This window comes from Pongo abelii, chromosome 1 (genome assembly GCF_028885655.2).
Source record: "Pongo abelii isolate AG06213 chromosome 1, NHGRI_mPonAbe1-v2.0_pri, whole genome shotgun sequence".
In the NCBI taxonomy this organism is placed as follows: Eukaryota; Metazoa; Chordata; class Mammalia; order Primates; family Hominidae; genus Pongo; species Pongo abelii.
Genome location: NC_071985.2, coordinates 230493707 through 230513795, shown reverse-complemented (window position 1 = coordinate 230513795; position 20089 = coordinate 230493707). Strand labels below are relative to the sequence as shown.

General features: G+C 54.7%; 2 protein-coding genes across 8 annotated transcripts in view; one reads left to right on the top strand and one right to left on the bottom strand.

The window, feature by feature from the left end:
- Nucleotides 1-6176, top strand: part of TP73 (tumor protein p73) — a 54244-nt gene extending 48068 nt beyond the window's left edge. Inside the window, exon 13 of one of the 2 annotated variants that reach the window (XM_024254795.3) lies at nt 1128-6176. In XM_024254795.3, coding sequence (XP_024110563.2) covers nt 1128-1460 — 333 coding nt within the window. In that variant the 3' untranslated portion in view covers nt 1461-6176. The remainder of the gene's footprint in view (nt 1-1127) is intronic. The other variant, XM_024254805.3, reaches the window with a different exon arrangement.
- LOC100432704 (putative TP73 antisense gene protein 1) lies at nt 5534-15454 on the bottom strand. Of its 6 annotated transcripts, none has more exons than XM_063715601.1 (5): nt 13640-13801; nt 11141-11438; nt 10885-11037; nt 8191-8468; nt 5534-6897 (listed from the first exon to the last, which is right to left on the bottom strand). In XM_063715601.1, exons 2-5 carry the CDS (start codon nt 11307-11309, stop codon nt 6766-6768), a joined length of 732 nt encoding a protein of 243 aa, XP_063571671.1. In that variant the 5' UTR covers nt 11310-11438; nt 13640-13801; the 3' UTR covers nt 5534-6765. The 6 variants fall into 6 exon arrangements, 3 of the variants coding, with proteins under 3 accessions (XP_063571671.1, XP_063571672.1, XP_054398383.1); XM_063715602.1 differs by having other exon boundaries at nt 8191-8453; XR_010136992.1 differs by lacking the exons at nt 5534-6897; nt 8191-8468; nt 10885-11037 and adding an exon at nt 12372-12527 and having other exon boundaries at nt 11414-11438; nt 13415-13801.
- Nucleotides 15455-20089: the final 4635 nt, after the last annotated feature.

The following is a 20089-nucleotide window of genomic DNA, read 5'->3' as shown; positions in this document are numbered from 1 at the left end:
GGAGGGGCCCCTGTCCGGAGGGCAAAGAGCCTTCTCTTCCTTGCTCTCGTGGCTGGGACACTTAGAAACCCTTTCCCCCGGGCAAGCAGATGCGATGACTTGACTCTCGAGAGCTTAGGCAGGTGCAGCCAGGCATGCGGCTGGCGGCGCGGGACACAGGCCCAGGCCTCCGGATGCTGAACTGGTCATTTGAGCCTTTTCAGACTCCCAGCAGCCAGTGTGCCTTTGATTTTAGGGGATGGGCGGTTTCCAAGGCAGAAAGAACAGAAGAATGTAAGGCCCCGAGGGAGTCAGTCCAGTTCAGCGCCATTTACACAGAGAGGAAAGGGGACCTAGGGAAGGCAAGCACCTGGCCCGAGGCCACACAGCTCTTGGCACCTGTGGCAGCTGATTGCAGGCACCGTGATTAAACAGCCACGGCTTGTCTTTGGGTTAGAAACTAGTGGTGTACAAAGCCTGCTTGTAGCCTAGGTGTGAACCACAGGGCACTGTCAGTTAAGGAAGAGCAAGCCCTCTGGTGGGAACCCACCCTCCAGCCAGTGCCGCGGCCCAGGTCCAAGGCCCGTCCCAGACCGTCCCCAGCCTGGGGCTGCAGACAGAGATGAGGGTCAGTGCGAGCTGGGGCCAGCTGCTCAGCCTGTCCCTTGTGCAGAGGGTGGCCGCATCTGTGTCCACTAACCGCCCTCCCCGCAACCTGTCCCCAGTGACCTACGCTGAGCCAGCTCCAGGTCACGTTAACCCTTGCCTCCCCTGAGTGATGTGTGTGCTTGGTGTGGTGCCCAGAGGGTGTTGGGAGCTCAGGGATGAGCTGGGGGTCCGCTCCAGGGGGCAGGGACATGGAGACCAAGGAGGGCCCTGCCCTGAGGCTGGGAGGCAGTTCCTCCCCCAGGGCCAGGTAGATGCTCGGGGGGCTCCATGTCTAACGCTCCCAGGTCAGGGCCCAGGCCCCACACAGGCCAGGAGTGGCCCTGGTGGGCTCTCCCCCTCCCCCATGTCCCCTCTCCTGCCTACTCTGGTTGGGGGTGTAGGGGCCAGGGTGTGGTGTGGCCGGACCTCCAGGCCCAGGGCTGCCCCCCTGCTCTCCCTGCCCCACTGCCGCCTGCCCCTAACACGCCGGCCTCTCGCAGGACCTGGGGGCCCTGAAGATCCCCGAGCAGTACCGCATGACCATCTGGCGGGGCCTGCAGGACCTGAAGCAGGGCCACGACTACAGCACTGCGCAGCAGCTGCTCCGCTCCAGCAACGCGGCCACCATCTCCATCGGCGGCTCAGGGGAACTGCAGCGCCAGCGGGTCATGGAGGCCGTGCACTTTCGCGTGCGCCACACCATCACCATCCCCAACCGCGGCGGCCCAGGCGGCGGCCCCGACGAGTGGGCGGACTTCGGCTTCGACCTGCCCGACTGCAAGGCCCGCAAGCAGCCCATCAAGGAGGAGTTCACGGAGGCCGAGATCCACTGAGGGCCTTGCCCGGCCGCAGCCTGTGCCACCGCCCAGAGACCCAAGCTGCCTCCCCTCTCCTTCCTGTGTGTCCAAAACTGCCTCAGGAGACAGGACCTCCGGGCTGTGCCTGGGGAAAGGCAAGGTCCGGCCCATCCCCAGGCACCTCACCGGCCCCGAGAGAGGCCCAGCCACCGAAGCCGCCTGCGGACAGCCTGAGTCACCTGCAGAACCTTCTGGAGCTGCCCTAGCGCTGGGCTTGTGGGGCGGGGGCTGGCCCATTCTCAGCCCTGCCACTGCCCCGGCGTGCTCCATGGCAGGCGTGGGTGGGGACCGCAGTGTCGGCTCTGACCTCCAGGCTTCATCCTAGAGACTCTGTCATCTCCCGACCAAGCGAGGTCCTTCCAAAGGAAAGGATCCTCTTTGCTGATGGACTGCCAAAAAGTATTTTGCGACATCTTTTGGTTCTGGATAGTAGTGAGCAGCCAAGTGACTGTGTCTGAAACACCAATGTATTTTCAGGGAATGTCCCTAACTGCGTCTTGCCCGCGCCGGGGGCTGGGGACTCTCTCTGCTGGACTTGGGACTGGCCTCTGCCCCCAGCACACTGTATTCTGCAGGACCGCCTCGTTCCTCCCCCTAACAACAACCACAGTGGTGCTGAAATTGGAGAAAACTGGGGAGGTCACAACCCCTCCCAGGCACGGGGAAGCATCTGGTACCGCCTCAGCCAGTGCCCCTCAGCCTGGCCACAGTCGCTTCTCCTCGGGGACCCCTCAGCAGAAAGGGACAGCCTGTCCTTAGAGGACTGGAAATTGTCAATATTTGATAAAATGATACCCTTTTCTACACGGTGGGTCAGCTTTTTTTTTTTTTTAAACTTTCTTTCTCAGCATTCCCTTTGGAGTTCAACCTAGCGCCCATGAGCCGGGCTGAGGAAGCTGAGTGAGAAGCCAGGTGCGCGGGACTTGTCCCCAGGAAGTCCGGGTGGGGAGGAAGGCTAGAGGGAACGCCGGGAAGGGCAAATCCAGGCAAATCCGCAGGAACGCTCTGCCGTGGGAGCAGCTCCTCCCTTGCCATGGCCACCTTCTCTACCATTGCGAGGTCCAGAGGGCACTGCTTTCCCTTCTAGGCGGCGGCAGTCAGGGAACAGACTGAGGTAGGTGCAGGGGGGTCTAGGCCTTCGTGGAACACCCCAGGGAGTTAGTAGGCCCCGGGGAGACAGAGTCTGCACAGGCCCTTTCTGGGGCCACCTCCATCCACGAGGAGCAGCCTGAGCCTTGGTGTGGAGCTTGACCATCCCGGAGCACAGCTTCAGGGCAGGGAACCGGAGCCCCCGGGGAGCCTGACAGGTGTGATGAGGCCCTTCATTCCAGGCAGGTGGGCCAATGGGAGCCCTCACCCACGCAAGCCGAGACACCACCTAGAGTGCAGGCTGCCTGGCCCCTTCTGACACGGCCAGCTCCACACCCCCTGCCTAGGGTATGTGTGGTCCTAAGGGCTAGGAGCTTCCCCCACTAACATCTCCCAGAAAAAGCAGTTAAGCCCCCCAGGGCACAGCAAGGTTAGACACAGCCCCCATCCCCAGATCAGGACTCTATCTTGCTAAGTGGCATCACCATCACCAGCCTCCCCTTATTTAAAAGCAGCAACTGGTGTTGCCGCAGGTACTAGTCTACGAAGACGCAGGCGTCCCTCTCCCACCGTCCACCTCCCTGGGGGCCGCTGACAGCACAGCCGCCTGGGTGCACGCTTGTGGGGGCAGCAGGAATGGGGCTGTCGGCTCTCAGGGGATCTGGCTGCAGCCAGGGTGAGGGCCTGGCCCTTCCTTCCAGCTCCTTCCAGCTGAAGGGCAGGAAGCTCTGGCTGCTTAGCTTCTAGGGTTCCATCTCCCTAGAAAGGTGCCCACACCCAGGGCATCAGTCAGTAGCGGCAACAGCAGCAGACTCGGCTTTCCCAGGGTGGCGCAGCCGCCCCAGCTGCATGTCACCTCAGCTCTCCATCTTATTGCCATTTCGTAGATGAGGAAGCTGAGGCCAGAAAGGCTAAGACCCATGCCCCAGGCACCACGCCCATCTCTTGGGGACTGGGCAGCTGCTACCCAAGGCCACCTCCTGAAGCCCCCACTCTGCCCCCATGTTCCACTTCAGGAGCCGCGGGGGCCCATCCCGACACCCGGGGTTCTGAGCCCAGCGCAGATGCGCTTCAATTCCAAGGGGCTTGTTGATTTGTTTCTTAGGCACGTTCCCTGTCCACCCTGAGTCCAGTGAGGCTGTCCCAAGAGCCCCTGTAGTGTGCTCCTGGGAAGGGCTGGGGAGGGGGTGGGGCGGGTGGCACAGAGCAGGCAGAGGGCCGGGGCAGCTGTCACTGGAACCCCAGCCAGACGTCCAAGGAAGCCGGCCGGAACACGGAGCAGCCAGATGGCCCCAGCTGCGCCTGTCCAGGGAGCCCGCGCAGCCTCCTTGCGCTGGAGAAGCAGCTGTGAAAGTAAACAGAGTTGAGACTTTGCCGTAGTCAGGAGAAAATGCAAATTCCCAGGAACAAGAATCCTTTAAGCGATGTGTTTCATAAAACTAAACAAATCAACAAACAAATCTTGAAGGCGGATGGTTTTCCCAGCAGTGCAGGGGTGGGAGGGAGGCCGCTGGCACTCCTGGGGCCAAGGGGGATGGGCAGTGGTCCTGAGTCTGCTCAGAAAGGCCAGGCAGAAGGAGCTCGCCAGGCAGGTCAGCTCACATCCGTCCAAGTCACTCTGGTCAGAAACAGCGACTCTCCCCCATTCCGCCAGCGTTCCCACCAGGCCTGGGCTGCTGGGAAGCCCCTGCCGTACCCAGGGGCCCAACCCACAGTATCCTGGCACAGAACCACTTGTCACTCAGGACAGTCAGCATCTCCAACGCACAAACGTCCACTCCTCTGTTACCAGTTAAAGCACTTTAATGCTTTAAGGTGAAAACGAAATCCCATCCGTGTTTTTCGTGTAGGATCGTGCTTCTCCGAGCAGTATTAATGGACGCCCTCCAATGACATAACAACTGTTTTTGGTAATGTAATCTCGGGAAAATGTGTTATTTTTTTAGCTGTGTTTCGGTGGGGATTTTTGTTTTTGTAACATAATAAAGTGTACATTCCAATGACCGGTTCTTATGGCTAAACCTAAATCTCCGAGGGGCTCAGACAAACAGGGCGGCTCCTCACAGGCAGGAAGCCTGTGGTCTCTGCAGCCGGCCCTGGCACCCCACTTGAGTTTCTCCGTGTCGTGAGTCTGATGGGTCCCTGGGGTGTCCCTCTGCCCTGTGCCTCGGAGGACCTGCGGGCCAAGCTGAGTAGCCTCATGGGACTGACCGGGCCTCTCAGGCCTCCTGAAGTACAGGCCCATGGCCCTCATGCAAGCCCTGTGGGACCCAGGCTTTCCAGACTTTAGCTAGGCCAAGCAGGGTCTCAGGGTGTCACAAACACCCACACAGAACGCACTCCCGTTTCTCAGCAAAACCTAAGAAAACAAAGGGCAGCAGAGAGCCTCATGTTGGCTCAAACCAGGCTGAGACCAAAGGGCTTCATTTCAGTTCTCTTGGTTCTCAGGTTTCTTGGTTTCAGAGTTGTGAACAGGGACTAGGGACCTGTCACAGCAAAAACAAGGCTCTAGAAATCTGTTCAACCTTGAAGGAGGCCTCAGTCTTTTTAGAAATTGGCCTGAAACAAAGATAGAAAGGACCAAGGCAAGAGGGAGAGATGCCGCCAGGAAGCTCCACCGAGTTCCCCGACAGGTGAGGTGCAGGTGATACGCCATGCCTGGCCCTGGCCCCACCTTCCTGGCTAGCGCTCATGCCGTCACACCAGAGCCCGCTCACCCCTTTCCCTAGGCTCCTACCTGTCCCCATGTCCACCAAGGAGGGCTGGGCAGCGGTGGGCCCACCCCCTCACAGCCACAGGACTCTGGATCATGAACGTATTGAGGCCTCGAACTAGACAGGAAGTGGAGGGATTCTGGATGTTCCCTTGGCAAGAGGGTGCCACACAGAACGTAGAAACGGGGACTCTAAAACGCCCTTTCAGGAATGAACACAGAAACGTGAGCGCTTTCGGCACAAGGGTGAGTTTGAATATCTTTGTTTAAAAGGTTAGTTATTTTTTTAAGTATAGCATGAGAAATACAGGCCATTATTTTCAAATATCTAAGAACATCTTCAGTAGGTTTCACACAGAATTTTGGAAAGCTAAGCTGGACTCGGAGCCGGTCTGCTGCTCCCCAAGTCACTACCCTTCGAAGGAAGGTTTCCATCCGCCCCCAGCTGCAAAATGGAAAGGAGAAAGCCCATTTCCAAAAGATCTCCACACCCCGTTGGGTGGAAAACAGCCACTGTTCATTCCCGTGTTCACATCCAAAGAGGAAGCCTAGATTCAGGCGGCAAGAATAGAATATGGGCTTTTCATACCACACACATATATTTCCTTTATCTCAGGAATGGTGCTGTATCATTACTATGCACAAAATCAGATTCTTCAAGAAAATTGTTTTTTAGGCCGAGCATGGTAGCTCATGCCTGTAATCCCAGCACTTTGGGAGGCCGTGGCAGGTGGATCACGAGGTCAGCAGTTCGAGACCAGCCTGGACAACATGGTGAAACCCCGTCTCTACTAAAAGTACAAAAATTAGCCGAGCATGGTGGCGCATGCCTGTAATCCCAGCTACTCAGAAGTCTGAGGCAGAAGAATCGCTTGAACCCGGGAGGCGGAGGTTGCAGTGAGCCGAGATCATACCACTGCACTCCAGCCTGGGTGACAGGGCAAGACCCTGTCTCAAAACAAACAAAAAAAAATGTTTTTAAATAGTGGTATAATTACCTCAAAAAAGGCCTAAGGAGGCCTGCAGCCTGCCTCATGCATGAGACATTTAGTCTTAACAGCTTCACCAGCCCTCGGCCCCATTTGCCACAGAAAAGCTGAAACTGCGGGTTTCTGGGTCAATTTACACTATCCAATCCCTGACCTGCCCTCTTCCTGACAGAGCCAACCAGAGGCCTCCGAGGCCCTGCCAAGGGAACTCTGACCGGAAGAGCATCTCTGAGGCCTGCATGCAACACAAAACAGCTAAGCAAGCCCAACTTGTGTCCTCGGTCTGAAGTCACATCCTGAAAAGTCTGGTTACACCAGAAGTGAAACATACACGGTTTCCCAATGATTCCCCTTCTGAGTCTCCAGTGAGGACAAGACCGCCATGAGGTTCTGTCTCCCTCTCCCAGTAACAGCGACAAGTGAAACAGGCAACTGGATATCGGGCAGGATCTTGGCTCCAGCCTCGGGTTGGTTCATGGAGCTTCTGTCTTCACCACAGAGCCCTCTGCCGATTCACAGGGCAGGTCCACAGCTGACCGGTTCCACCACGACTGCTCCGCGGCCACGGCCACCCAGAAGGCCCTGAGGAACTGCTCTTTGGTGATTTCAGGAGGTTCTTTCCCTGCACATTTGCACAGATTCAGGACAAAACCCAACACATCGGAGCCAGTCTTCTTCTTGTTGGGGCATGTGAAGGGGCCACTGGCCTCTGGGTGGGACACTGATCCTAGAGAGGCCCACCTGCCCCTCTTGGACAAGCCCCACCCAGGTCCAGGAATTCTGCTCAACCTCCCTGGTTCCCAGTCACCCCCAGGACTGACAGAGGGTAGAAGGTGTCCTATCTTCCAGGACACATGTTATCCACTAGATCTCAGGAGTTCAGAAGTAGTTATCATTTTATAAACCTCAGAGTTCAACAAGATTTTTTAGGACATGTCAGGCAACATGGTACATGCACAGAACCCCAAAGGAGCATCTCTCAGAATCTCCCTCAAGTACACGCAACGCAAATGATCACTGAGATGGACAATTTCAAATCTGAACCCAGTATCTGGAATGCAATTTTCCACCTGAAATTGGCATATCATCTGCACTGACTGCAGCCTGGAAGGCATCTACCCGTTGAGCATCAGGACATCCCAGGTTCCTCCTGAGAATGTCACCCACCTTTAAGGGTTCTGACAAAGTGTCTGAAGAGCTCTCGATAGGAGTCCTGGTAGCAGCTAGCCTGGTCTGGGAGCCGAGGGACAGGGACATGCCCCGCCCAGTAATGCCCAAGGGATTCTGATTCTCCATCGGCAGCACGCCTTGGGACCCACCCACCTGGGAGCCACTGCAAGACAGGGGTTAACCAGGCCGATCACAGGAAGTGGGGAGCGGCAGGGGATGACTGAGCACCACGAGGGGGTTTTGTTGGTGGGGGTGGAGTGGGCAGGCGACACATGACGCGGGCCTTCCACAACCGGCATTATCACTTCCCATGGCACACCGTGACCAACACCGGCTTTCCTTGTAACGGCCAAGGAAGCACAGGCTTCTGTAGAGCAACAGCCAACGTAAAGGAAAGCTACCGCCACAAAACAGCTCCTGGAGGCCCAGAGGCCAGAGAACGAACTCTCTTCAAAACCTGGAAGACGTGGCTCTCACCAGAAAATTAAAACAAATATTTACTGAGCACTGACTATGCACAAGGTGTGCCGCATATGCTCCGACTAGGGGTGGCCGGGTGATGACCTCTATCTAACCAGCAGGATCAACCCGGCTGACGACCTCTATCTAACCTGCAGAATCAACCCGGCTGACGACCTCTATCTAACCTGCGGAATCAACCCGGCTGATGACCTCTATCTAACCCGCACAATCAACCCAGCTTTTCACAGTGGACTGGCAAAGGGTGGAAAAGGGCAGTGGTCACCTCCAGTCTCTGGTCGCAGCTGTCTGCGCAGTGCTGGCTGACGTCCTGGTCGCAGCTGTCTGCGCAGTGCTGGCTGACGTCCTGGTCGCAGCTGTCTGCGCAGTGCTGGCTGACGTCCTGGTCGCAGCTGTCTGCGCAGTGCTGGCTGACGTCCTGGTCGCAGCTGTCTGCGCAGTGCTGGCTGACGTCCATGCTGACTACAGCCTCACAGGGAAACTTCATGCTGATCCCAACAGCGTCTGCATCTTTTAAGGCGGCCATATCTAAGCAGAAGAAAACTTTAGATAATACAAAAGCTGATTTAGGCAAATGATAAACTGTTTTGTTTGGTTTTGTTTTTGAGAGAATCTTGCTCTGTCACCCAGGCTGGAGTGCAGTGGCACGATCTTGACTCACTGCAAACTCTGCCTCCCGGGTTCAAGCAATTCCCCTGCCTCAGCCTCTCAAGTAGCTGGGATTACAGGCGTCCACTATCACACCCGGCTGATTTTTTTGTATTTTTAGTAGAGACTGGTTTCACCATGTTGGCCAGGCTGGTTTCGAACTCCTAACCTCAAGTGATCCTGCAGCCTGGGCCTCCCAAAGTGCTAGGATTACCACCACAACCAGCCTGAACTCACTGTTTCAACTGAAGCAGTGGGCGAAAGGCATAGCCAAGAAGTTACACAGAAACTGGTCCTTAATAGAAAATTAACTCTAAATTGTTCCAAAATGGGTCCCTGAGAGGCACGCTGCCCATCAAGCAGTCCAATTCCGTGTTTGCTAAGCTTGTGTAGCGTTGGCGGTCCCGGGCCCAGGCACCTTCTGGACCCTGGGGGTACAGCCGTGAGCCTAGCAGAGCCAGTCCCCATGTCCCACCCAGGAAGCAGGCCCCAGACAGGTAATTTTCTTGCCTTCTGAGGAAGAGCGAGAAGTGGACAAGAGGACAGTGGGGTTGCGGGGGACAGCACCCGTGGGCCTGAGGCAGATTAGGGTCTGGAGGCAGGGAACCTAAGGCTGTTTCACAACTTCCTTGAACTATGTTGAAGGGAAAACCCTAACTTTCCACTCCTAAGTAACAAAAGGACCAGAGGCCTTTGCAAACCCCCTCACCTTTTCTGCCTGGCAGATGGAAAACTGGCTGTCTGCAACAAATCAGACTGATTGTGGGTCAAGTCTCCGTTTGCAACTTTGTAACTTCACTCACTCCAGCCTCTGAATGGTCGCTGTCCACACCAATCAGACTGATTACAGGCTGAGTTTTCATTTGCATAGAAGTATAACTTTGTAACTTCACTCCAGCCTGACTGGCTGCTTTTTGCAACCACTTCATTTACATGAGGTGAGCATGAAGTGGCCAATGGGAAACTTCTAGGGGTATCTGGGCCCAAGAAGATTCTGTATCTGGACCTTAGAGCTGCTGCTCGGGCCACTCCCACACTGTGGAGTGTGTTTCATTTTCAATAAATCCCTGCTTTCGTACTTTTGTTGCTTCATCCTTTCTTTGCTTTGCTGGGTGTTTTGTCCAATTCTTTGTTCAAAACGCCAAGAACCTGGACAACGTGCAGTCAAGACCCTCGACCGGTGACAGGCCTGCGGGGTCTGTGGAGACCATGGCCTCCACCTGTGCTCTGGAGAGCTCAGAGCAGGCGGGCACCTGGTCCAACGGAGGTCTTACAGGGAAGAGATTGCAGGCAGATGGCCACAGCCAGGATGAGGACATGGCTGGGATCAGGTTGGTGGCCAGTGGAGCAGGGTGGGTGGGTGAACTTTGGGCAGATGGGGGAGGCAGTGCCAAAAGGGGGTGCTGACGAGACAGAGTGAAGCGGGCACTGAGAGAAGTCAGCGCTGGCACTGGCTGGGCCTGGACTTGCCCCAGTACACAAAGTGTGGTGTGAGGCGTACCACGTCAGTCCTGGCCCAAGCCTCAGGACGTCTGAGTGCTTCCACTTTGGTGCCCTGAGGCCATCAAATGTGTGGCCATGCTGCTGTGGGGACCTGAGGAGGCGTGGGGACGATACGGAAGAGAACCCAGGTGAAGCGGGGCCCGGCCCTGTGACCCTGGTGGGGCTGTTCCAGGCAGGCCGCTGACCAGCTGGCTGTAGTCAAGTGAGTGACGTCTGGGCAGACCAGAAAAGGGATTCCAGCCAAGCCCAGCCCAGGCTGCAAAACCCTAACTACCCAGTGGCTGTTGTTTCAAGTGCATGGTGTGTCATAAAGCAACAGATAATCTGTCCTCTTCAGCAGCCCTCAGGACCCACCCTGAGCTTCTGCTGCCAGGACAGGACCTAGGAACCAGCATCCCCAGCCCCGCCTTCACCTGGTGCTCACTGATGATCTGCTAATCTGTGTGCATCCCAACCTGGCTGTGACTTCCAGCCGGGACTGTGTTTATTCACCTTGGCAACCTTAGAAACTACAGGAGGCCTGTCACATCGCAGGGGCTGGAGAAATGGTTACTGGAACAGTGACTCTCAAAGTTCATCAAATGTGAAATACCTCCTGCATGATGGCTTTCAGCCTCGGGAAATGCCTGAGGGATTCAGCGACGTGACCACTTAGTCATCTTTTTTACATGTGCTCCATGTTACTTTATCTGCTCCCCAAAGCCGGGAGTGAGGGAGGAATCCTGAACAGGGGCCCCAGCCTGTGCTACATCTTCAACCAGCCTCGGTGGCCACAGGAGCACCCTGCAACAGTGAAGCCCACTCTTACCTGGGCAGAAGCCACGTCCCAGAGAAAACACAGTGTCCGGAGCGGCTTCCCCAGCAACATGCATACGGCATCCACGTCGTGCACAGCAGCGTTGTAGAAAATCCCACCTGGACACAAGGGAGAGTGAGCTCTGGCTTCTGGTCTGGAGGGAAGCTACCGGCGAGAAGCATTGGAGGGTTCTGGGTCACAGGGAACCATGTGACATGGACACAGATGCCACAACGCTGTGCATTCCCCCAACAACGCAGATGCCCACCTGCCCTCTTTAGGGAAGCCGGAGAGGCCGCTGGGAACAGGCTGCTGACTGCGGTGATCCGGTGGATCCTCCCCAGGGCGTGGCTGACACAAACTTGCTTGTGCAAGAACTGGAAAGCCGGATCAAAGCGCCTAGGAGAGGAGTCAGGAAACGAAGCAGGCAAGCCCATTCCCCCTGAGACACGTGGGCACCGGTGCAGACATCACCTCAGCCAGCCCGGCGCGTAGCTGCTCGGAGAGCGTCCATCACGATTTCAGAAGCTGCCTCTGGTGGGCAGCAAACAACTACTCCAGAGACGCTGCAGGAATAAAGTGGAATGTTAAGAGCGTGCTTTGAGACCTAGAACATTCCAGAATCCATGCTGCTAACACCACTCTATAAACCATCTCAGGCACGAGAGTAACAGAAGAAAAAGGCCTCAACAAAGTAAATTGTGAAAACATTTCCAGTATGACTTATTTCAGAATTTAACTTGCTAATTTTGAGGAACAAAATACAGATCCCAGCCAAGTCACAGAATAGGCTTCTGTGAGTCAAATTCTATTAAGAGTCTCAGGGACAGATGCGTTGGCTCACACCTGTAATCCCAGCACTTTGAGATTTGGCTGAGGCAGGAGGATCACTTGAGCCCAGGAGTTCAAGACCAGCCTGGGAAACATGGCAAAAACCAGTCTCTAGAAAAAATACTAAAAAAAACTAGCCAAGCTTGGTGTCGCACACCTGTAGTCCCAGCTACTCAGGAGGCTGAGGTATGAGGATCACTTGAGCCCAGGAGGTTGAGGCCGCAGTGAGCCGTGATTGCGCCACTGCACTCCAGCCTGGGTGACAAAGCAAGACTCTTTCAAAAAAAAAGATGCTCCCTTCCTCAGCCTACAGAGGTCAGCCTCAGGTGTGGGCTGGACAGGAGCCCGGGGACTTCCGAGGACTGTGATCTCCAGGCTGGCCACACAGGTGCGTGCAGTTCGTAAAAACACACCAACTCGGGCACTTTGCTGTGTGTATCATGTATGAACGTGTGCATTCTGTGAATGTGATACCCGAGTGAAAAGTGTGAAAACCTGCCTAAAGCAGATGCCACAGATAACTGAAAACTAAAATTTGTAGGCCAGGCGCAGTGGCTCACGCCTGTAGTCCCAGCACTTTGGGAGGCCAAGGCAGGCAGATCACGAGGTAAGGAGATCAAGACCATCCTGCACGGTGAAACCCTGTCTCTACTAAAAATACAAATTACCCGGGCATGGTGGCTTGCGCTTGTAGTCCCAGCTACTCCGGAGGCTGAGGCAGGAGAATCGCTTGAACCCAGCGGTGGAGGTTGCAGTGAGCCAAGATCACACCACTGCACTCCAGCCTGGCGACAGAGTGAAACTCCGTCAGGGTGAGACTCCGTCTCAAAAGATAAATAAAGTAAATAAATAAATAAATAAAATTTGCCAACTTTCCAAAAACACACAAAGCATTAACATTCACGAACATTCTTCTGCAGTGACAATGGGCTTTGCTGAGACACAACACTGTCTGCTAATACGTTCAGAGCCCTCCACATGTGATAACAAGCTGGGGTCAAACTCTTCCCTTATTACGCTATTAAGAGCATGTCCAAACCTCGACACACCAAAGGTGAGCCAGGCCTGCCCTGTGAGCAGCACTGGCCAGCTCTGCGAAACACCAGGCAGTTCCCAGCCCAGGCCTGAACACAGTGGCTGCACCTGACCCCAGGGCTGGGTGGCTGCCCGCGAGCCCGTTTACCTGCTGTGGCTGTCCACACCCTGTGGGCAGGAAGTATAGATGCTGCTCCAGCTGCTGGAGACACCGCTCATGAACAGGGTGGACATGTCACACCCAGCTGCTCGAGTGAAGGGAGGAAGCCAGGACCCCATCGCAAAGGCTGTACATTCAAAATATCCCAAATCCAGCCATACTGCTGCCCTGGTCCAGGCCCATCATGCCTCATTGGCCCCACAATACCCCTCACTGGTGTCCCTGCGTCCTTCTCCTCCACCCCGAGTGTGAGCTCAAACCAAACCAACCCCTGGTGGCTTTCAAAGCCTCCGGGTGGCCCCCAGGCTCCTTGGGCCTGGGACCTCATTGCCTAGCCCTCACCCTGTTCACTCCATTCCTGCCAGCACAGCCACTCGGCTACATCAAGGCCTGGAGAAGACTCAGTGTCCTCTTTGTAGAGTGTGCTTGTCCCCGGATACCCCCACGGCCATCTCACTCACCCACCTAGGTCCCTGCTCCAGTGCCCCCTCCTCAAGTCTTCCCCAGCCATCTCACCTAAAACAGCACTCCACCAGCCTCCCTCTCCCGACTCAGCGTGAGTTCTCTCCGCAGAGCTTATTGCTACTGATGTATTGAGATCTACTCATCTGCCTCTGCCCCCAATTCAGCAGCACAAGTGTGGGGACTTTGCAGCATTCAGAGCCATTTCTCCAGCCCCCAGGACAGTGCCCGGCACACAGCAGGTGTTCAGTGAACCTCTGCTGACAACTGAAACCGTACCGCTGGTGGTTGAGGACGATGTCCGCATCCTGTTCCCGAACCACTCTGGTATTGGCCAAATGCTCAGCTCTGAAGGCTCGCTCCACGTCACACAGCTGGTCCTCCACCACGTACAGCAAGCAGCAGCTGTTCTCATCCACCACACTCTGCAGCAGTGCCGGGCTCCCGAAGCCCACCCCAAAGATGGCCAGGCCAAGGTGGCCGGCCAGGCCAAGGTGGCCAGCCACCCCGGCTCCAAAGTCACGAGAGCATCTCAGGCCTCCTCCAGAGAGCACCCTGTGGGAGGCTTCAGAAAATCTCTGGCTGGTCTGCTCTGAGGGCACTGCTGGTGTCTTTACTTGGAAAGCAGGAGACACTGAAAGGTGGCCGGTGGAGGTAGATGGTGTTGCATCCTCCTGGGCAGACAAGTCGCTGGTGGTGGTGCTGATGGCAGTAGGGTTGACAGGGAGCACAGACGTGTGGCCCACAGTGGGAGGAGGTACTGTGCCAATGCTGGGACTGCCTGAGAGAATGAGCCGAGGCTGAGGCTGACGGGGCAAGGGCGGGTGGCACGGGTGTGCAGTAAGGCCGGTGGCAGCGAGATCCGAGGCGGCTGAGCTGGACAAAAGGCACATTCACTTAAACAAAGTGGCAGGACTCACAGCACCCAGTCCACAATCATCTGAGAGGATCAACAGTGGGGAGTTACCCTGCAGACCAGTATGTATCTGGCTTGTGATAAGGCAGCATTCAGGTGGCCACGCACACTTCAACAAAACGGCGAGACTTCACAGGGTTTACTCCCTAAATGGGCAAGCCACTAGCAGATCCCGTAAACGTAGTGTCATCAGGCGGCCTGTCCACATACTTCGGAAACGTTTGCAGGGCAGAGAATCCTAAAATAGCCCGCAGCCCGCTGGGATGTCTCCTGAAACACCAGCGTTGGCAACTGACATTTACATGAGAATGGGCGTCCGCAGGCCGTGCTGTCGGATGAGTCTGCGGTTCCTGCAGTGCCTGCCCGAAGACAGGTGTTCCAGGATGCAGTCCCTCCGCACGCGCATGGGCAGCTCGCAGGCCCTGCAGTAAAGGGTCTCCACCACAGACGTGTCCCCAGAGTTACTGTGCTCAATCAGGTGCTGCTTCACCACCAGGTCGGTGAACTCCGCCGCGTAGTCGTGTAAAGTCTTCTTTTTCCCGCCCATTGTCGGCTCCGAGATGGAAACGGAAGCAGCCTTGACCCCCGACCGAGGGACCCGTGGGATCTGCGCTCACTGCCCTGCAAGCAGAGGCGTTCGTGTCGGAGCCCCCACACCTGCGGAGCGGGGAGCTGTGGTCCCTGGTTGTCCCACAGGAGAAGGCGGAGGGAAAGGGGCAGGCGGGGAGGATGAGCGCTTCCGCGTGCAGCGGTGGCTGGAGTGGGTCCGTCCGAGCGGAAGTGGTCTCCGAGGGGCGGCGGAGGCTCGGAGGGGGCGGATACCTTAGGGCTGGGGGCCAGGACGATCCCACCCGGAGAAGCCTCGCGGGCGAGAAGAGGGTCCCTTCCTGCGGGGGCAGATGAAGGCGCGGGAGCCTTCCCCGGGAGGTGACCGAGGCCAGTCAGCGGCCCCGGGGGCCCAAGGCCGGGGTCTCTCGGCGGCCGGTGGACGGGCAGGGCCGGCCCGCCTGGGCAGGCGGCGGGGTGAAGGTGTCCAGGGCCCGAGGTTGCCGCCGCCGCCAGCCCCGACTGCCACCCGGCACCCGGCCCATCCTCAGCTCCCATCTTGGGACCCACACCCGGGTGCCGCGGCGCCGCGGTTTAAAGCCCATGAGATCCCGCAACAACCCGGATCCGGAAGCGCGGGGCCGGGGCGGGGCGAGGGCAGGGGTGGGGCCTTCGGTGTAGACCCAGGGCCAAGTCGAGGGAGGCTCCGGGCGCGGGGCGGGGCTCCGGGCGCGGGGCGGGGTCTTGGCCGTGGGGGCGGAGCCTGCGCGGGGCGTAGAGATCTGACGGGTCCCGGATGCACCCGCACCCAGGTGCTGACTGCCCCACCTTGGGCGGTTTCTCTGGGCCCGTTATCTCCAAGTGGAGCCGCTCTCCCCACAGGATTTCCCTGATTGGCGAGAGGGTTTTATTTTCTTATTAAGAAAATAAAATTGACTTTGCAATTTACAACTTTTTTTTTTTTTGCAGTAACCAAAAATCTTAGGCTTGTTAGTGTTTGACTTTCCACTCAGTTTTTGTTGTTTTGTTGTTTTTTGGGTTTTTTTTGAGACCGAGTCTCTCTCTGTCACCCAGGTTGGAGTGCAGTGGCGTGATCTCGGCTCACTGCAACCTCCGCCTCCCGGATTCAAGCGATTCTCCTGCCTCAGCCCCCCAAGTAGCTGGGATTACAGGCGCGAGTTTTATCAATAAAGGCCCTGAAGGCCCAGGTTGCTTTTCCGTGAGTACAAGAACACAACACCTGTGGGAGATGTGGGCCCAGGCGAGGGATGCCGAGCTCACACGACCCCTAGGCCTAGGTAGCAAATAGACGCACGTGTGCCTTTCACACTCCACCCTCACTTCACACCGGCCCACCCACTCCTTGCTCTGGGAAATGAGGACGCAGCAAGAGATACCTGTAGCTAACACACACACACCTTGCCCCCCGCGATGGCCAGACTTCCAGGGCTGCCTCGCTTCCCAGATACATTTTCTGGTGCCACTTGTAGGGTCCAGCCCTATGGGGCTTAGCGGCTGTTCTCCCCGTGTGCAGAGACGAGAGATTGTAATAAATAAAGGCACAAGACAAAGAGATAAAGAGAAAGCAGCTGGTCCCAGGGACCACTACCATCAAGAAGCGGAGACCGGTAATGGCCCCAAACGTCTGGGCTCGCTGATATTTATTGCATACAAGACAAGGGGGCGGGGTAAGGAGGGTGAATCTTCTAAGTGATTGACAAGGTGAAGCAAGTCATGTGATTACAGGATAGGGGGCCCTTCCCTTTTAGGTAGGCGAGGCAGAGAGAGAAGGCAGCATACATCAGCATTTTCTTCTCTGCACTTATAAGAAAGATCAAAGACTTTAAGACTTTCACTGTGTCTTCTATCGCTATCTACCACGAATTTCAAAGAGGAACCAGGAGTACGGGAGGAACAGGAAAGTGGACAAGGAGCGTGACCATTGAAGCACCACAGGGAGGGGTTTAGGCCTCCAGATGACTGCGGGCCGGCCTGGATGATATCCAGCCTTCCATAAGAAGCTGGTGGAGCAGAGTGTTCCCTGACTCCTCCAAGGAAAGGAGACTCCCTTTCACGGTCTGCTAAGTAACGGGTGCCTTCCCAGGCGCTGGCATTACTACTTGACCAAGGTGCCCTAAAGTCGCCCTTATGTGGGTGTGACAGAGGGCTCACCTCTTGCCTTCTTGGTCACTTCTCACAATGTCCCTTCAGCACCTGACCCTATACCCGCCGGTTATTTCTAGGTTATATTAGTAATCCAACAAAGAGTAATATTAAAAGCTAATGATTAATAATGATTGATAATTGTTCATTATCTCTATATCTAATTTGTATTATGACTATTCTTATTCTAACTCTTTTCTTTACTATACTGAAACAGTTTGTGCCTTCAGTCTCTTGCCTTGGCACCTAGGTAATCCTCCACCAAAGCATAATACATGTGATTTTCAAACATGCTGGACCTCAGGCCAATGTGACAACATTTCCTGTGGTCCAAGTCCCCAAAACAATTAGAAATTCATATGGAAGACTAAAAAATAATCACCAAAAGAGAAATTGGCAAGGCAAGACTTCTTTCTCAGTATTTGAAGCTGGTAAAAGTGCTTTATTTCTTATTAAAATACAGTATGTGTCACTTAATAACAGGGATATGTTCTGAGAAGTGCATCATTAGGCAATTTCACCATCCTGCAGACGTCATACCATATGCTCACACAAACCTACGTGGTTTACAGCCTAGTCCACACCTAGGCTATATGCTATACCTGTTGCTCAGGCTGCAAACCTGTACAGCATGTTCCTGAGTACTGTAGGCAGTTGGAACACAACGTATGTGTGTACCTACACATGTCTAAACACAGAAAAGCTACAGTGAAAATACACTATTAGACTATTAGATTCTTTTTTTGTTTTTTTGAGACGGAGTCTCGCTCTGTCGCCCAGGCTGGAGTGCAGTGGCGCAATCTGGACTCACTGCAAGCTCCGCCTCTCGGGTTCATGCCATTCTCCTGCCTCAGCCTCCCGAGTAGCTGGGACTACAGGTGCCCGCCACCATGCCCAACTAATTTTTGTATTTTTAGTAGAGATGGGGTTTCCCTTTATTAGCCAGGATGGTCTCAATCTCCTGACCTTGTGATCCGCCTACCTTGGCCTCCCAAAGTGCTGGGATTATAGGCATAAGCCACCACACCCGGCCAAAATACAGTATTAGATTCTTAAGAGACTACCATTGTATTGGTCTGTCATTTGGTCTATCATTGACCAAAATTTCATTATTTGGTATATGACTGTAAGTCAAAAATTCAAATATATACTAGGCTTGTTTTGTACTTTTTAGATGCAAAAAACTGAAGAGATTTTTGGATGATAAATATTTTTTATAAAGTCATATTAGAAAGGATGGGGTCATGAATTTCTGTGGGGAAAAGAAAGAGAGATCAGATTGTAACTGTGTCTATGTAGAAAAGGAAGACATAAGAAACTCCATTTTGATCTGTACTAAGAAAAATTGTTCTGCTTTGAGATGCTGTTAATCTGTAACTTTAGCCCCAACCCTGTGCTCACAGAAACATATGCTGTATTGAATCAAGGTTTAATGGATTTAGGGCTGTGCAGGATGTGCCTTGTTAACAATTTGTTTGCAGGCAATATGCCTGGTAAAAGTCATCGCCATTCTCCATTCTCTATTAACCAGGGACACAATACACTGAAGAAAGCTGCAGGGACCTCTGCCCAAGAAAGCCTGTCCAAGGTTTTCCCCCACAGACAGCCTGAGATATGGCCTCAAGGGAAAGGAAAGACCTTACATCCCCCAGCCCGATACCCATGAAGGGTCTGTGCTGAGGAGTAGTTAAAGAGGGAGGCCTCTTCGCAGTAGTTAAGAGGAAGATTTCTATCTCCTGCTCATCCCTGGGAATGGAATGTCTCGGTGTAAAGCCGACCATTCGTTCTATTCTGAGATAGGAGAAAACCGACCTGTGGCTGGAGGCGAGATATGCTGGCAGCAATCACGCCCGGCTCTGTTACTCTTTGCTACACTGAGATGTTTGTGTAAAGGGAAACATAAATCTAGCCTACGTGCACATCCAGGCACAGTACCTTTCCTTGAACTTATTCATGATACAGATTCCTTTGCTCACGTTTCCCTTCTGACCTTCTCCCCACCATCACCCTGTTGCCCTGCCACACTCCCCTCACCAAGATAGTAAAAACAGTGATCCATAAATACTGAGGGAACTCAGAGATCAGCGCCAGTGCAGGTCCTTGCATGCTGAGTGTGCCGGTCCCCTGGGCTCACTGTTCTTTCTCTATACTTTGTCTCTGTGTCTTATTTCTTTTCTCAGTCTCTCATCTCCACCTGAAGAGAAATACCCACAGGTGTGGATGGGGCAGGCCCCCTTCAAATTTCCTTCAGTCAGCAAGCAGAGAAGCCTTTCTTCCCACTCAGACCTCAATCGAGGCTTCTGAAGGTAGGGGTTTTGTCTTTCTCTCCTTAAAAGATGTCTTGAGGTAAGCATTTGAAGCCTGGAAAATCATTCCCAGGGAGTCAGGCTTCTCTGTCTCTCTTCTAGGTATTTCTTGGCCAAATGGTTCTAATCCCAGAGCCCACCCCCTAAACCATTTTTTTTGAGACGGAGTCTCGCTCTGTCACCCAGGCTGGAGTGCTCTGGCGCGATCTCTGCTCACTGCAAGCTCCGTCTCCCGGGTTCACGCCATTCTCCTGCCTCAGCCTCCCAAGTAGCTGGGACTACAGGCGCCCGCCACCACGCCTGGCTCATTTTTTGTACTTTTAGTAGAGACGGGATTTCACCGTGTTAGCCAGGATGGTCTCGATCTCTTGACCTTGTGATCTGCCCACCTCGGCCTCCCAAAGTGCTGGGATCACAGGCATGAGCCACCACACCCAGCCTAACCTTTTCTAATATAATTACTGTCTTCTAGCCAGCACATGGAGACAGATTTGAGCTGGACTCCTGTGTCCTTGGGAGCTGACTTTTCTTTTTTTCTTTTCTTTCTTTTTTTTTTTTTTTTTTTTTTTTTGGAGATAGGGTCTCACTCTGTAGTCCAGGCTGGAGTGCAGTGACGTGAACACAGCTCACTGCAACCTCGATCTCCCCAGGCTCAGGTGATCCTCTCACCTCAGCCTCCTGAGGAGCTGGGACTACAGGTGCATGCCACCATGCCTGGCTAATTAAAAAAATGTTTAACTCCTGGGCTCAAGCATTCCTCCCACCTGGGCATCCCAAAGTGCTGGGATTACAGGTGTG

Coding starts and splice junctions, on each gene's coding strand:
- LOC100432704 (XM_063715601.1), bottom strand. CDS start 11,309: ATGGGCTTGCCTGCTTCGTTTCCTGACTCCTCTCCTAGGCGCTTTGAT. Junction 11,038..11,140: donor GGCTTCCCTAAAGAGGGCAG/GTGGGCATCTGC, acceptor TCTCGCCGGTAG/CTTCCCTCCAGACCAGAAGC. Junction 8,469..10,884: donor GGGACGTGGCTTCTGCCCAG/GTAAGAGTGGGC, acceptor TATTATCTAAAG/TTTTCTTCTGCTTAGATATG.